General features: G+C 38.5%; 1 protein-coding gene across 1 annotated transcript in view; it reads left to right on the forward strand.

The window, feature by feature from the left end:
* Positions 1 to 17,538, forward strand: part of ak5 (adenylate kinase 5) — an 80,937-nt gene that overhangs the window by 12,908 nt on the left and 50,491 nt on the right. The window contains exons 5-6 of the mRNA XM_061045130.1: positions 2,301 to 2,414; positions 16,917 to 17,108. Coding sequence (XP_060901113.1) covers positions 2,301 to 2,414; positions 16,917 to 17,108 — 306 coding nt within the window. The remainder of the gene's footprint in view (positions 1 to 2,300; positions 2,415 to 16,916; positions 17,109 to 17,538) is intronic.

The raw sequence follows: 17,538 nt of genomic DNA on the forward strand, positions 1-17,538 counted from the left end.
CCCTCATGAATTGTCTTGGACACTGGTCTACCTCATCAATTATCCTCCCTGCCTTGTCTGGCACATCATCGAATCGGCCCTCAGGCTGTTTTTTTCCGGTGAGATAAACAGCAGAGTCATCCAAGCTGCAGACATTTTGGAAATGAGACGGTGACTTGTGACATTTCATTCAGAAGTTTGATCAGTCCTTCAAATCAGATTAGAATGAGATCTAAATGATCCTGTATGTAAGGATGACAAAGAAAGGAAAAATACTCTTTGAGTTTGACTGTTACTCAGAGGCTTTGAACAGCAGCTCTGATTAGAGCAATGTGTTGATGTCGTTTTATGATGTCTTGAAACATGTTTCACAGCTCTTCTATTTTTCATCTGGCGGAGCAAATATCACTGTTAGAAGTTAGGAGACTGACAACTTTCTTGCTGTAACAACTGAAATCAGAAAACAGTGTAAAATGATCAACAGTTATTAGCCATCATGCTCCAAGTTAGATAGGAAGATTGATACACTGCTGTATGGACACCACCGACTGTATAAAACGTGGATGTATAGTCTTAGTGATGTCAACCATTGGTTTCTGAAGAGGCATCATGAAGCCCAAAGATGGTGTTCACCATATTGGAAATGCTGACTCCAACTACTGGCTCGTTGAGGAGAAGAGGTGGGGATCAGGAGGGATGAATGGATGTCTTGTCAAACTCATCGTATACATACTCCAAACAATGAAAACAACATGAACAAAGCCAACAGTACCAAGATTAAGCCCCTGATGATGCCTAATCACGCATTATCATGCATAATCAAAAAGGATGAGTTATTTAAAATAAATTTGAGTTTAGTTCAGTTTAAACCAACAAAGACGTGAGCTATAGAAACCAAAACTGTCTTTGTTGTTTTATTTGTGCCATTTTTGTTTTGTTGATTTGTATCTCGACATCATTGTAAATGAGGGAAACCTCAATGATATCAGAGGCTTAAATAAAGGTGTGAAATGAAGTGAAATTATTTTTGCTGTAAAAATGTGCATTTTTATAAGGCTCTAATGGAGATTCCTTGGATTTGGAGTCAGGCTCAGGTGGACATTCAAAGAAACCTTTTTTGCAGTTTTTTGTGCTTCCACATTGACTGCATTTTTCCAACACCAAAGGGGTTGCCCCTTCGTTTTCACTGAGCTTGACTGTGACTTACCAGTATTGAAAGAGATGGCTAAGTTTTGCGTCGTATAAAGAGGATACTGAGAAGGCGAAGATTCAATTGGTCACATTTTGGTTTTAAAATGTCAGTGCAGTCGTCTCCATTGAGTTGACTACACTGTTTAAAAGGAGGGCTGAATGAGTGAGGTATGTTGGATGTTGTTGCAGTGATGATTGTCTGTGGGTGCTGTTAAAGAGAGATCGCAATCTCTCTGGCAGTAAGAGATGAGTGTCATCGAGCCATGCAGTGGATCAGACAGCTTTTCCTGGATTAGCATTTCCTACTTTATCTTGCATGCATTCATCTATCTATCCACGTTTGTATAAATGTAATCTCTTTGTGGTCTGTCAGGTGGCTGCTTTTATGTTCTGTGAATGGAGGGAAGTTAAACATCTGTTATGCTCGGCATTAGGCACGACCAGAGATGGAAGTTATTTATAGAGCAGAGCATTGCTCACGTATCTCTGCCATATCGTATGATGCATTCTGCCCTGAGAAATACATTCCAACATGCTGACCTCCTCCAGCCATGGGGAAGTAATTGATGCTAAAGGATGCTGGCACTCTGTGGCCTCAAGTGCAGTCAAAACATTTGTTCCGCTGCATACAGATGTATTGGATAAGCAGATTTATTGTATTGTAGAATTCTCCAGTGGGTTTTTTTATATTTTTCGTTTTATTATTTCTGACTCTGAATCAGCTGCTCATTAATTTTCAAGGAGTTTTAACTAAACTGCAACCTTGGAATTCAAGCAACACTAATACATTGAAGTCATCCCTCATACTCTCTTATAAAGCAGACCACTTGTGATTACAACAATTTACTTTCATTGCTCAATAAATTGCTGATGAAATCTCTCAAATGCCAGAGTCAGTCAGAAGTCAGAAAACTGTCCGATGTTAAATGAGAGTTTGGGATGCCAGACATTGAAGCACATGGCTAATTGTTGAGTTACGTAAATTGACCACAAATCCAATGAACTGCAACTGATGTGGTAATTGTTTGCCATAAAGCTGTAGAAATCTTTCTGCTCCTTTGACATTTAGAAACAAAGTGAGGCATTAAGTGGTGATCATTTTGAGTAAATGTTCTTCCTTTGTTTTCCAGGAAACAACAATAACTGAAATCAAGCAGAAGATCATGAAGATCCCGGACGCCAGTGGGATTGTTATCGATGGGTTTCCGCGTGACGTCGGACAGGCTTTGTCCTTTGAAGACCAGGTTAGTCCCCATGGAGAAATAGGATTCAGATACTTTTAAAGGTGTTTAAATAAGTCAGTCTTTTTCACACATGCACTCCTGAGTTACTCTTCCTGAGTTACCTGTTCACATATGCATCTCCTAGCAGAACACTTTCTCTGTAGGAAGGGAAGCCATTGCACGGGTTGATTGATATTAAGAAGAGACAGAAAAGTCAGCACACTACTCTTGTGGACATTTAGTGTGCTGACTTTTCTGTCTCTATTTAAGTCTTGTTGCGGTCGTGCACCTGAATATTTATTTATTGTCGAGTGTGCTCCTTTATGCTGTTTTTGATTGATATTAATGCCATCATCCTCGCCTGCTCATCCATGGTGATTTTCCTGAACATTGAATGCTGCATTCACACATTGGCACAACCCGACTTCACATGAGAATTTGACTAGGGGCCTGGCAGGAAAAACTCCGAGTGCGGTCATGGTGAAAGAATCTGATGGTTTTGTGCAAACATGGATGTTAATTGCAGGAAGTTTTCAGGAGTGAAAGCCCCAACTCTTTGTCCAGTTGATGGAGTCTACACTGGCAAATTTGGAACCTAAAATTTGACAAAGCTACCTCTGATGAAGAGTTCTGCAATGAAGACAATAGAAGAGATTAAAGTATTGTTTGCATACATCCGTTTTTCAGAATTCTTTTGAATTTTGATTAGTTCAATGTAAACTTTAGCTCATGTGTTAAGTAGACAGTCGTCCTGTATGCAGACCAAAAAAACCCTTTGTGATGACCTTCACTATGCCTGACAGTGGTCACTATTGCTGTGGACTTTTGAAAACCTCTCATGTTGCTCGACAGCATTTTGTTAAGCCAGGTCTATACTTTATTCTTTGTTATATTATTTAGAGAGACGCAACATTTCCACATCTACGAAGGACTTGGCAACAGTGGCGGGAGAAAAGTTCCTGTCATTAGGCAGAAACTCAAGCAGAACGAGACTCATCATGGAAGACAAGGCAATTAGCTGCACCCCAAAAATAAAGAGAAAATTGGTTGTTTTGAAGCCAAAGCATAGCCTCTTTTATCTAAATTCCCAACTTTATCACTGCACTATTGGCCTATTTAACCCCATAACAAGAAAAGCTAAATTAAAAATCAGAGTTTCACAATAACAGATATTACTTACTCTCTGAGTACTTTTATTTTAGGTCTAAATCCAAACATGGATCCCATAGATGAAATTTCAGCAGTGGGGTCTTCTGAACTACATTAATGTGTTTAAAATTCCATGGGTAGTGTTTCTACTTTCTCATTCACGGATCATGTTATGGCCCTTTTGTGTGCATCTAAAACATTAGCTATAAACCATTCAGTGTGCTGAATAGTTTTACTGTTTGATGGACTATTTTATGCAAGCAGTGACCTTCAGCTCACGCTGCTTCCCCTACTGCTGCTGATCAGCTATTCAACAGTGAAACACTGCTTTTCCATGTCACTGCGATGCTCAATGATCCTGAAATGAACAAGTAAAGTCATGCTGGGGGCGAGGACTCTGTGAACCTGTCTCCTGGTCAAAGCCCAGACAATCTTTGTGACGTCAATCTGCCCGACTAATTTTTTTTAACTGTTTCCTGAGGATCAATAAGCATTGACTTTAAGACGAGAAGAATGCATGGTGGATGAGATGTCTCAGCCTTCTTCCGTTGTACAAAAGTGAAGGAACCTCCGCTGAAATATTGCGCTGGTGACATCATTTGGAGCCAGAGTTGCGTAGACTCTGTTACGATGACATCAAAACGTACATTTAACTTACTGGTAAAACAGCAAAGATCCTTCAGGTCCACGGCAAAAGAGATTCTGACTCTTGTGTTAAAAATGTGTAATAAGAAGCATTTAAATGATTTTATAGTTAGCTCCATATCCCATAATTAAACATGGAGGAGGTAGAGCTCATGACCTATACTGTAGTAGGGGGGGGGGGGGCTCCAAATGTTTTGGCTTTAGTTTTGGGGAGCAATCATATCGTCCACCTTTTTGTTCAGTCTATACTCCACCCTGATTGAATACATCAAGATCAATGCAAATAAGCATTGCAATGAGGATGAATGATGAAAGAGGGAGACACAGTTTTATTTAGAATGAGTTTCTTTCAAAGCTGGAGGCCCCTGATGGAAATTTACCCTTTACAATTGAGTGGCCAATTGTGTCACAGAACGGTCGATTGCTTTCAGAAGGATTGATTTTCTTGATTACATTTAAACTCACTTAACTTGAATCAACTTTTAAATGAACACTCAATACATTTTAGAGTGGTTGGGGAATTTGTGAGGATGTCAGGGCGACTATTTATAACCTGCTAAATTTAGCTGCATTACAGAGAAAAAGAGGGAGAAGTCCGATTTGGACAAAATGTATATTCATGGAAGAGGGTTCATAAATATTCTCCCTGCTCCAGAATAACTAAAGAAACTCCTACAGCTGATAGGAAAAGCAAGTGCATGTGCTCATTATTAAAGGTGCTATTTGTTTTTTTCTAAACATCATATCACTGATGAGTGTGAGTGGAAATCCATTGTAGATATTGTGTGTAAAAAATGGCTGCCAGATGCTCAAATTGTGTTGTTTGTGATAAATTGCTGCAAAATTCAGGTAAACTTTGGAAAGATTGTTTCAAGTGAGCATTTAAGTTAAATTCTAAGGATTATATGAATAGAATATACAGTAGGAATGATCTGTTCCTGCTGCTTTACATTCCCTGTTTACTAGGGAAAATGTTAAAATCAGAGTCAGAATCAGCTTTATTGGCCAGGTATGCTTAAACACACAAGGAATTTTACTTTGGTAAATTGTGCTCTCTTTGTACAAAGGTATAATATTAAACATCAACAATAAACACAAAAAATAAACAAATAAGCAAAGACTAATATGTACAAGGCTAATCATCAACTGAATTTTTCACTGAATAAAATAAGGTAACCTTAGTGCTTACTGTGCTGCCTGCACAGATTTCCATCATTTGAAAATGTGCTTCTTAAAGTGGTTTTGATTTCTGTCAATATCCAGCAAGTACTGATTTGTGATTCGTTCATAAATTTGAATTGAAATCATTCTTGAAATAACAACCAGAATTCCTAGAGGGGCTAATAATGATTCATGTGTGAGTACATTGATGTGCAGGCAAAAAGGTTTTCCTGATCTCCAGGCAAAAACATGAATGACACTTTCATTTAAAGAAATTTAGCAAATGCTGCTGCACGCACCAAGCTTTTTAAATCCTGTTTGAATGTATAGAGCATCTGCCAAATGCTTTGTTTGTTTTACACTTTAAGAAGCATTAAAGTAGCTCCTGAACTTTATTATGAAGAAGCAATGAGGTTTCTAAACTTCAGCTGTGGATTGGTATTAAATGTGTGTTTGTGGGCTACAGAAGGGAAAACCAGACGGTGTTTTATCACATGATCTTTCCAGTTAATGCATGTAAACGTTTCGTTAATGTAGACAGCCAGGGGCATTCAGCTGGCTGTAGAGTCTGTCTGCTGCAGTCAATTATTTGAACTTGCAACATTAATGGCTATCTCAGTCTTTCTAATTGAGTGTCTTTTTTTTCACCATTTACTAAGGGTGTCTATAGCATACACACATAAATGCAATTACATTTCACACAAGATAGACAAGTGAACAAAACCACATGCAAATCTGTACAGAAAGAAAAAGGGGTGCATTATTAAATTCATTCAATGAGAGTTATACATGAACATATGCACACATGGAAATATATAGTTGTGAAAAAATGCAACCAAAGGAATTAACAATCAAATGTTGTTTTTTCCCCGTCATTGTGACTACAGGGAGACCCTGTGGAGGCTTATCCACGGTGCCCCTAAAGGGACAAAATAGCATGCGATTAATCTCGATTAAAAAATGTATAATGACAGCCCTAATATATATCTGTGTTCCTGTGTGCGTGTATATGGAATTTTTTGGGTGGTTCAGGCATCAGCCATGATTTGTTTGATGAAATTAAATACAGTTTTTTGTCAATGTAATTGTAAAATTCAGACCCTTTCCCTTTAAGTTACATCAGTCAGTTTTACTGCCCCAGCTGTCCCTGTCTGAGGGTTTTATATTATTGTCTTTTTTTTATACCTTTTTTTTAGAGATGGGACAGTGGATAGAATCAGAAACTGAAGAGAGAGTAACCGCTGACTACCGTGACCCAATTACTTGAATTATTAATGCATCTGAAGGAATTATCAGTTTAATCATACTTTAAAAAGGCTGAAAAGCCTCAGGACCTTCCCACAGCCTGAAAGATGTCTCCAGATTACTGCTTTTGTCTAACCAACAGTCCAAAACTTCAGAAGCAAACCTTCATTTAAAAAGGGGAAACCAGCCAATTTGTGACCCTTTTTGCTTGATAAAGGACTCCAAGTGATAATGGATTGTCAAATATTGGTTGATTAATGGTCTTTAAAAACAGCAAATCCATTTATATAATAATTGTCCATGTTTGAAGGAGCATGATTTTAAATTTTCTTTGGACATGGATAATTTGTATTGTCTATTCATAATCTTCTTATCGACTCTGCATAACATGCTGTATAAAGCATGACTCATGAATTATATTCAAAGTCTCATTCATATAACAAGGTCAGAACCAAGCAATTAAGTGCTGATATCTTGGAATAAATTGGTTTACTTAAGCTGCGCTGTTTGAAATATTCTTGAGAGATTTTTCTCCATTAAATGAGTAACAATGGTTTTTCCATTACATCAAGCTGTTAAACATGTATTTGTGTGGAGTTTTTTTTAACACAGTCCCTTGATAATTAAATGCTATTTAAAAGGGGTGTTTAAATCTGTTTCCAAAGCTTTAGGCAGCGTCAGTACCGAGTTTTGCTATAAACATTCACATACTGTGCATTATCCTTCTGCTTGTCAACTCAAATTTCTCCATTAATAGAAGATTTATTTCCTCCATATGTGTTTTTTTTCCAGTATCTGTACTTAAAGTCTTTTACTGAATACTCCAGTCATATGGAAAGCTGTGTATGAATTCTTTAACTCGTCACACTAACCTCAATAAGCGGCCTACCCTCTATCGTGTGTTCATTACAGTTTCTCTCCTCCCATGTAATTGTACATTCTCTCCCTCTCTTTGTGAAAAGGCCAAGTCTTGACGTAATGAGAACTCGTAATGTGGTTGCTGCTGTCCCCTGATCCACCTCGTCATACAGCAGATTCCACTTAGTACATGTTCCCCGTCTGAAAGCTGCTCAAGGACAGAAAACAAAGAAACGAGATGATACATGCAGCTGGATCAGGTACTGAGAGAGAGGGATTTCTACCCAGATAATACCTACCGTTCACACACTCCCATCTCATTGATAGAGCGCACAGCTGAGCTTTAGCAGTGGTTATTATCAGCAATTCCAGCTGTTTCAAATGGAGAGCAGATTAGTTTTCAAAACCTTCCCTCTGTGTCTAAGGCTGTAAATAGGAGCCAATAAACAGTGCGTGACTAATTCACTAATGGGCTTTCCCACAATAAAAAAAAAGAGCCCAGGAGAATCATAATTAAATAATTGTCCAATCTCATGTTATAATTTGGTAAATTGTATTTTGCATAACCACAGAAATTCAAATGAGCTGAAAAGATTCTTTATTATCACAATGGAATTTAATTGTCACATGAAAGAATTGCTAAAAAAGGGTTGATGACAGTTTACAAACAGGGTTAGACAAAGACTTGAGGCAGTTTTTCTTCTTCTGAGGAAGAAGATTAAAACATGTAGATAGCAGTATAAAGTAGTATTCTTTAACCATGTTTGGTAAACTACTTATAAATGGCTCATAGAGTCTTTGGTTCTTGGACAGGAGGTAACCATCACTCGGCTAATGCGGGCACTGATGCAACGGCCTGCTATAGGGTAACACCATGTGGATCACGTTTTCTAACCACAAAAAAAGTATCTTGTGCTTATCAAATACTTTAATGGCTGGGCCAAAAATTCTTAGATGGCCATTTATATAGCTGGGTGAATAGCTCAGGTGAGGTCTATTCAAAATTGTAACAAATGTCAGACACACTAGCCAGATAAAGGCCCGATATATAGAGGCCATTGAACAATAGAAAAGGGCCATATGGAGCTGTGGGGACATTAGTAGAATAGACCTGCTCTACAGAATTTACAAAAGAATTAAGAGGCCGGGGCGCCGATGGCTTAGCGGTTACGACGCATGCCCCACGCTCCGAGGCTATCGTCCTCGTCGCAGCAGACGTGATTTGGAACCTGACCTCGGCCCTTTGCTGCATGTCTTCCCCCAATCTCTCCACCCAACATTTCCTGTCCTATCCAATAACGGCAAAAATGGCCCAAAAAATAAGTTGGAAAAAAAAAAGAAATAAAAGAGATAACTGGTTATTAACATGTCTTGTTTGCAGCTCTAACGAGAGGAAATAGCAGTGGTAAGCTTTGATAAACAAGATGCTGAGACCTTGTGATGTCCAAGATTAAACCCTTTCATTGTGAATTCAATAGCGACTGTTAGGAAGACCCTCTAAGTAAACCTTTCTGTAACCCACCACTTACTATTTTAGATTGATCATCCTACCCGGATATCTTTGAACATTTCATAGAAAGTTTACAGTAGTCGATTTTGGTACTTCCTGTAAAGTTTCTGAATAATGTTCAACACAGCTGAGAATGGTTTTAAGGTTCTTTAGTTAGATCTGTGCTCTATCGCCTCTCATAGCATCGTTTTTCTTCTTCGCTTTCTACCGTTTTTTCCCAAACATATTCCAACCATGAACCAAGAGTGTTCCCTCATGGACCGCACAGAACGCTACAGAACTACAACGTCACATTTATAAGCCAGAAAATTACACTTACCTTATCTGGTTTAAGCAAGTCTTTGAGGATGTTTTGGATTTCAAAGGCTATAAAAGCCTTTCTATACAGTGAACGAAAACAGAACAGCTTTTGTCCGAAAGTATTTGAAATTTGTCTCAGCCATCTTCAAAGAGTTCATGAGCAGTTTTTAAAGACTCATGTTTGTCATTGTCAGTATCCAGTTTTAGCCTGACAGTTTATTTTGGCTTTTTGTTGACATTTCTCTGAACATGTGCAAGTTCATTAATCTCCAATTCCAGTCGGCCCTGCTATCAGGACAAAAATAACCTGAAAATCCTCGTTATCTACAGACGCTAATGTCAAATAAGATGACAACCCAAGAACAGTTACGTAACAACGAGTATGGAAATGAGAAAATACTAAGATGATTTCCAACATAGCCAGTGACTCTTTTCAAAAAGCTTATTTTGTCCATACAACCATTTAAGGCCCAATGCAATGACTATAAGCATACTTCTTAATTTCTGAGAAGCTGGTGTCAGCCATTTTTTGTCACTTTAGCTATAAAACTTTACATAAAAAATTAACAAGGAATCGGAGCCTTAACCTAGCCTGCATGTGGCTGATTGGTTAGGGCTACATTAGCCAACACTAACTATTTAACTGTTCAAAGATGATGTGTTCAGAAGAAAGTCATTTCTGATATGTCTTAAGGCATTACTTTGAGTCTTTTTTTTTTAATTCACCATGTTCGAATAAAGATCATTTTTGACCTCTTCGAGCCTTTCTCTCTTCATGCACCTTGGTAGTTGGTGAAGTTATGCCAGAAAATACTCCGCTTCTTCAGTAATTTAGTACATTAGCAGCTCTTAACAGACCAAAATTACAGCCATTCCATTTCCATGAAGTTGAATTTCTGGTGAATTCTTAATTACGCCGAGTGTTAAAAGCTTTGAAGTTTAAGAGATGTAATTGCGTTGGACGTTTATACACACTACTATTTTGTTGCCTGCACTGCTTTGCATCAGTCACAGTGGTTGATAGGTTAAGCTTGTTTGGAATGTCTATATTCCTGCTTACTTTACAACCCATAAAATTCACGGCTCAGGAAATGTCTCAGTGCTCCATGACAGCCAGGATAACAGCATCAGAGACTCTGCAACATGCCAGCTCTGGAGACAATTCTTGCCACATTCTAAAACTTTGTATGAAAGTTATGAAAAAGTTATGAAACTTAAATATAAAAACTTTAAGCATAGAGGCTTTCCTCTTCAGTCTATAGAATATTTGTACAGATGTTTGTTGAGTTGAATCTGATTATCTGTTTTTTAAAGTACCTTCTAACCGCTTTAAATATCCTGCAGTTGGTGTTCTTGTTTTGTTAGACCCCATATTCCCCATCACAGTTTGAGCTCTGTGGGTGACTGAGTGATCCTCTGGGGACCTACAGCATCAATTTTTATGATTCTCCCTTCGCCCCATGCTGCTACTTTGCCCTTTACAACATCACAGCAGCCATTACTGAGCGCCTCCCGTGGGTCGCCTTTATGGGTCCTTTATAGCTGTCCAGAGGGATCATCTATCATCCTCCCTTCAAGCCTTTTCACTTCTCCTCTTCTAGTCCACAGAGCTGTCAGTCTATCTATTCGTTCCTGTCAATCAAACTGTGTGGATTTCTAAATCCATAACACGCACATCCATCTTTACATTTTATTAAGTAATCAGTCACACAAAGCCAATAATCATTGATTGAGTTAAATATGTACTGATCCTGCAACACAAACAGGTGATCGTGCAAATAAACATTGCTTTTTATCTCTATGATTTGATTTTAATATGAAGGATGCTCTGAGGTAAAAGATATGCACATTCTACATAGATGAAAATGAACAAAACAGAGCAGAAGCCAATTACGTGGATTGTAGTACATTCATTTGGATAGTAATAACTCTGCACTTCCCCTCTAGCTGCATGCTGTAAGTGAACATGTCTTCAACTCGCTCCTTCTGATTTCTAGGTTGCTTCAGGGGGAGTTTCAAAGACTCTGATGTCTTTGCTGCTTTTTGCGCAGGCCTGTTAAAAACTCTTGTTTTCCGAGAAGCAGATGACGACTTGTTCTTTTCACTTTGGGACAAGATTCACAGATCTTGAACCACCCAGGTTTCATTTAAGTAACCTGAACACTGGATACATGTGCGGACAGCAGGTTATATTACAGTCCTTCGATAGAGAAGTTTCTGTTTTTCTCTTAAGTTAAACCATTAAACGTAAAGATGTTCTTAAAATAAGCAGAAGATGAGACAACTACTCAATCTGTCAACCATATAAATCATCCTGTTATTTACAAAGACTATAAAACAAGGACATAGTCTAAATGTTGTCTGCCGTTATTTTCTGAAAAGGCTTTATGTACCCCAGCAATGGTTTCACCTATTGGAAATGCTGACCTCAAATAACTTCAGCTAATTGAGAAGCAGGCAAAGAAGTGGAGGCCAAATGAATATCTGGGTCGCTGAGACATGCCAGTCTAACTCATCAAACGTGTCATTCAGCGAGTAAATTCCAAATGATTAAAAAACATCGAGAACGCTGACAGATTAAGGTCAGTAACCAAAACAGGTGAGGCCACAGTTTTTACTAACGATGATGATAACTGATATATAGAGACTGAAACAGTTAGTTGAACCAGACGGTAAACAATTTGATTTCTCCTGTAAAAAAAAAAAAAAGACATTCCAATGTGGGCTCTGATGGGGATAGCATGGTTTTTGTAGTCAGTCTGAAGTGGACTTTGGTGGTCAGTTATGAACATCTGAGGAGGTAAATTGGTGTTTTCATAATTATTTTTCTTGTTGTGTTCATGTTTTAAGCAATGATTCCAAACATTAGCAAATTTAAACTTCTCATTTGAAAGGATGTGTTGCTTTATTGTCTTGTGCTAAATTGAAAGTTTGTGGGTTTTCTCTGGTTGTTGGACGATGGATGATGGACAGTTTCCTGAAAAGTTTGACATTTTGTAGCCCATAAGATTCCAACCTTTTACAGCCTTTGCTGAGCCCAGCTGCCTGCTAACACATGACCAAGGGCCCACTTATATTCAGCTGAATGTTCTTGTTCATTTATAGTTCTGTTTGTTTGCACCAGTAAGATTTATGCCATTCAAACCTCTCTGAGACGTCTGAAAATGAACAGTCTGTTCTCTGAGAGCTACTGGACAGCAGAGAGAGGAAACAACCGCAGGGTTTATGGAGACAGATGGAGACTTCTGATAGCCATGCCAGCTCATAGAAAAGCAGAGCAGAAAGAAGGCAAACAGTAGTTTGGAGTGAAGCCTGTAATCAGCGGTGTCTACATGATACAACAGAAGCCCAATGAATAAGGTCTATTTCTGGAGAGAGTACGTCATGATAACTAGATTTTTGCTGGAATAATATGCTTCATTTGTTTTCTTATTCAAAGATTAAGCAAATAAACCCCTGAACTGAGGGTTTAAGAGCTGACGACAACACTGACCTATTAGTGAAAGCTGAATATTGACCTTTATTCATTGAATAAATCCAATTTACAAAGTGCTCCGCAAAGGCAGGAAAATAAAACAGTTGTAAAGTAGAAAAACACAAGGTTTTAAAATAAATCAATACCAGTTCAGTCAGGGCAAAACATTGGAAACAACAAATGTTTCAATAGAAGTTAAAGTTTGTCAGATAAGCTTGTACAACATCCAACATTAGTGGGAAAGGAATGAATACATAAGAAGCTGTTGATCGTATCAAAACAACATTTTCTTGCAATAGACTGAGGGACACTAGGAACTATTTTCTCCATTCTCTCATAAAAGATGTTGAGATGAATACAAGTTTTTCTCCCCAGTGTCTTACAGTAAGTCCCAGAGAAAAAGGGGACTAAATTCATCTTTGTATACAGGATAGAATATAGCAGTATAGTATAGTAAATGTATATACATATATATTGATACCAATAAACATGTACCAGTTGGTATGTACTGTATGTGTAATAGTATAGTGCTTTCTAACTTGCCCAATAGTCCTGCAAAGTTTTTGGTGTGCGGCATGTGTGAACACAAACAGATGAACTTTTTACTCTGACTTGATCCAGAATTTCTGCCTGCCAGCCCCTGAGTATTTCTTTTGAAGAAAGTCCGAGTGAGCTGATGAGCTGTGAGAACGCGCCAGAATATAATCAGGAGAATTCAGCGCAAGCAAGTGTGTGTGTGTGTGGGGAGGTGACATTTATGTGTGAGGTGCATGTGTGAACAACCAGATCAGGAGGATTTCATTCAGTGGCTGTCCTCCTACAATTCTTTACCTTAGCCTTTTTTTTCAGTTTTTTTCCTGCCGTTTTGGTGCCGAATTAAATGTATTATGTTCATGAATATTGGGGTAGCTGGTTGTCTTGGTTCCAGGCGCCAATGTCTTCATATAAGGATTTTGTAAAAAAAAAAATCAAGGGAGGATTTGAATGGGGAAATTCACTTCAGGGACCAGAGCAGTGGCCGTCACTGTTGAGCTGTATTCGAAAATTCCTGAGATCGATTGATGAATAGATCGAGTCAGTTAGTCATTCAGTCAGTCATGGTTATAACATTGTATCATTTCATACAAGAGGATACATTATATTATTATGTAGAAAGTTTCCTAAATAGTACAACCTAGTAAATGTACATTTAAAAAAATAATATATATATATATATACAAATATTCTGAAGTATATAAGGCAGATGTACGAAAGCAAAGTGTTATGTGCAGGAGACCATTTTCCAAGATCAGTACTGTCAGTTGTGCATGTAAATATTTTAGTTATATGTCATGTAAAACAGTATATTAAGATTATATCATGTTACTGATAGTGTCAGTATCATAGCTTTTGCATTTACTATATAAAGGATGTTGACTTTCCTCTGCAGCACAACAGGAAGCTCCATTTCACTGCCTGCTACCACTTTATTTGTCTGCTTTTCTTAGTTTGATCGAGTGAATTTAGCAGAATATCCCAAACGGGTATTAGCTGTTGTTGTGTTTGGCACAAAAATTGGGCCAAAATGTTCCTACTTCTGCACTTTTTTTTGTCGTACTAGAGAGCAATCCGTCAAAATGCTCCCTAACCTTTGAGCAAAGATATCACAAACCGAGCGGTTGCCATTCAAGCTGTTTTAGAAAATAGCTGCTCCTAATGTGATGTAATCTGATAACAATACAATGGAGATTCCTCATTTCAGAACAGCTGCAGTGTGCAATTGCTGCCTCACATTATTGATACAACCTGAGCAAAAAAAGTAGGGCACAAGTGCGGTCACCATGGAAACGGTAACTTTGATTTGCTAAGACTCCAAACTGAGTCGCGTTGCCTTAACAAACACAACACCGCTGGAGCTATTTTTAGCCCCGAGACCATGAGCAGACGCAGAATCTGGAGTGTGCAGCAAAGTACATCTCATCTAAGGAGGGAGGATAACACATGGCAGAGTATGAATAATAATAAACCTTTCAGTACTTAGGATAGTTCCTCCTGATGACGGCCATGTGTGGTGTTAAAGATGAGGGGAGTAAACTGCTTTCTTTATAAAACTAGAGGTGCCTCAGTTAAAGGTGTCAAAAGCAGGAAAACCAAGTAATTTACATCTTTATCTGATTCTGCTCTATATTCAATCGATAACAGCTTCCTTCACAATAGTCAAATCTGCAGCTCACACATCCGCCTGTTCAGTTTATGAACCCCTGGTTACTAAGGAATCTTGTTATGTCTTGGACTCTGAAGAGTCACAAATTGAACCTCTATGATTCAGTCAGTCCTGCTGCTGCGGATGCCGTCTGACCTTTTCCTATAAATTAGAATCGTGAGTGTTTATTTGTTCACCATCATCTCTTGGCAGCAGACAGTGAAGGCGTGTCGTAGTTAATACATCATCTTCTGATTGCAGTAATTGCATCCGTGCGAGACAACTTGGTCCAAAACTTGATTGCAAATGGGGAGTGATTTACTGTATTTATAATACTGAAGCATCATGTGAGCTTTCAGAACCTGTTTTTTTCTTAAAGCTCCTGTGAGGAGTTTTAAGCTGGATATGATACACAATGGAATTAAAACGTAAACCTCTATGTGCCCTGCAAAGTAAAAGAAGAGAGTTAGCGACAAGATTGATTGTTTCTGAATACAGGTCATTATTTTAATTCATGAAATTATGCAGAGAGATTTTTTTTCCACAGTAAAGATTCACTTGATGAGTGACACATTCGACCGTTACACAACAGATGGATATCATATTTTATTAATAAAAACACTGCCCACACATGTCCAGGACAAAATCAGCATAAAGATAAAAAAGTACCGCCTTGTATCCAAGTGGATGTAGAAAGATTTTTTTTTTTTTGTGAGATTCCAGATGTATTGATGCTTCTTAGATGCTCAAATGCTATTGAAGCAGTATTACACAAGAGGGAATGTTGTTTAACTAAATACAAGGTTTCTAAATGTCATTTTTCTATGGGAACATTTAGTTGTTACAACAGCTCAATAAAAAAGGAATAGAATCCTCAGAAATAGCAAAAAGTTAAAAACAAACGGATTTAGCTGAATTACTGTTTTGTTGTTGCATAACTTCCATTAGCATTTAATCATTCACCCTATTGTGCAGAATGTGAAACAGCAGGCAGGCATGAATAGAAAATAGCTTGTGAACACAGAGCAGCAGCTGAAGGATAGATACGTCCCTATAAATCTGCTACATGCATGCTGAATCTGCAAACTAGCAAGTCCAGCTTGAAAGAGGGGAAGATTATCTTTAGTCAACATGGCAGTGCTGTGTTCAAAGGTTATTCAGTTTCCTTTAAGTGTCAAAAAGAATCAGAAGAATTGCATGAAGAATAGCTGTTTGAATCATATGTAAACATTGACAGTCTCAATTGTTTTAAAACAAGCTTATATGAAATTAATCATGGAGGAGAAAAGGAGCTCAATTGCACCCTCAAGCTTTATGGTTTTGGCTGCCATAGCAATAAAGACTGATGAGTAATCACAGCGGTGTTCACGCGCACTGATTGTCTCAGGGAATGTTGAGCCCTGAGCTGTCGTCTTACGCTTCACCGGCTCCTGCTCACGTTTGATCCCTAAATAGAAAACTGCCGTCACTGTTGCAGAACAGGCTGCATGTGTGATTAAATGTCATTTGCTGTTAATGAAGTCGTAAAAAAAGAGGAACTGACTTTTATTTTCCTGCAATCACATACAATCTTGTTCTCATCTGATTGTCACAAAGGGTGTGTTAACCAAAATAAAGATGAGCTGTCCTTGTGGCGGGTATTACTGTTCTCGCCTCCCGATGTTTCATTTTATTTGACTTTATAATCAAACCTGTATTAAAACTGCATCATCAGAAAAGGCAGCTTGAGGCTATTTCCAAGGCTACAGTTTAAATTGTTATTGGGATAATTCAATCTACTGACGTGCACGTGTTGGAATTGCTTTAAAATGTGGATTAAAAAAAAATCTCTTCAGAAAGAAAGGAGAAGAAGGATTTTATTCTTGAGTGAATTGCAGTCTGGACATTTCAGCCACGAAAATGAGACCGACTGATCAAATCCTTAACATCGCCTCTAAATGAACCACAGTCTTCGTGGTGTAGGCTCACACATTTCACACATGTTCTCCCCTATGGCAGATCTGCACTCCTGACCTGGTGGTGTTTCTGGCCTGCACCAACCACCGCTTGAAGGAGAGGCTACAGAAACGCGCCGAGCAGCAGGGACGACCCGACGACAACCCCAAGGCCATCGACCGCCGCCTGACCAACTTCAAGCAAAACACCATCCCTCTGGTCAAATACTTCCAGGAGAGGGGCCTTATTGTTACGGTAAGATCATTCTGTGTTTGCCTCAATTGGAGAGAAAGACTGAAGTGTGAAATAAGTTTGTTTTTCTATCGTACTGGCGGGAAACCTGGGTGAATGGACTCAAATAAATCAGAGAAAGTGGCGAGATGGTTGTAAAAACAATCTTTGCTTGTCAATTTCCTCAGGTCGAGACAAGAAAACAAATAAAAAAAAGAGAAAAGGTTAGGTCAACATGAGTCACTAGGGAACTGGAGATGCACCACATGACAGAGTTGGAAGGTGAAGAGAATACGGTGGACATGACACCTTTCGTGCTCGTTTCAAAAGCAACTCCTGATCTAAAAATGCTGAATGATTCTTCACCCCATGATTTACATCGTTGGCAGACTTCAATGAAAACCCAGCAGGTAGTGTTTTTACTAATGAGACAGGAAGGGGGGGTTGAAGAGGG

Source organism: Labrus mixtus, chromosome 8, assembly GCF_963584025.1.
Source record: "Labrus mixtus chromosome 8, fLabMix1.1, whole genome shotgun sequence".
Lineage (NCBI taxonomy): Eukaryota > Metazoa > Chordata > Actinopteri > Labriformes > Labridae > Labrus > Labrus mixtus.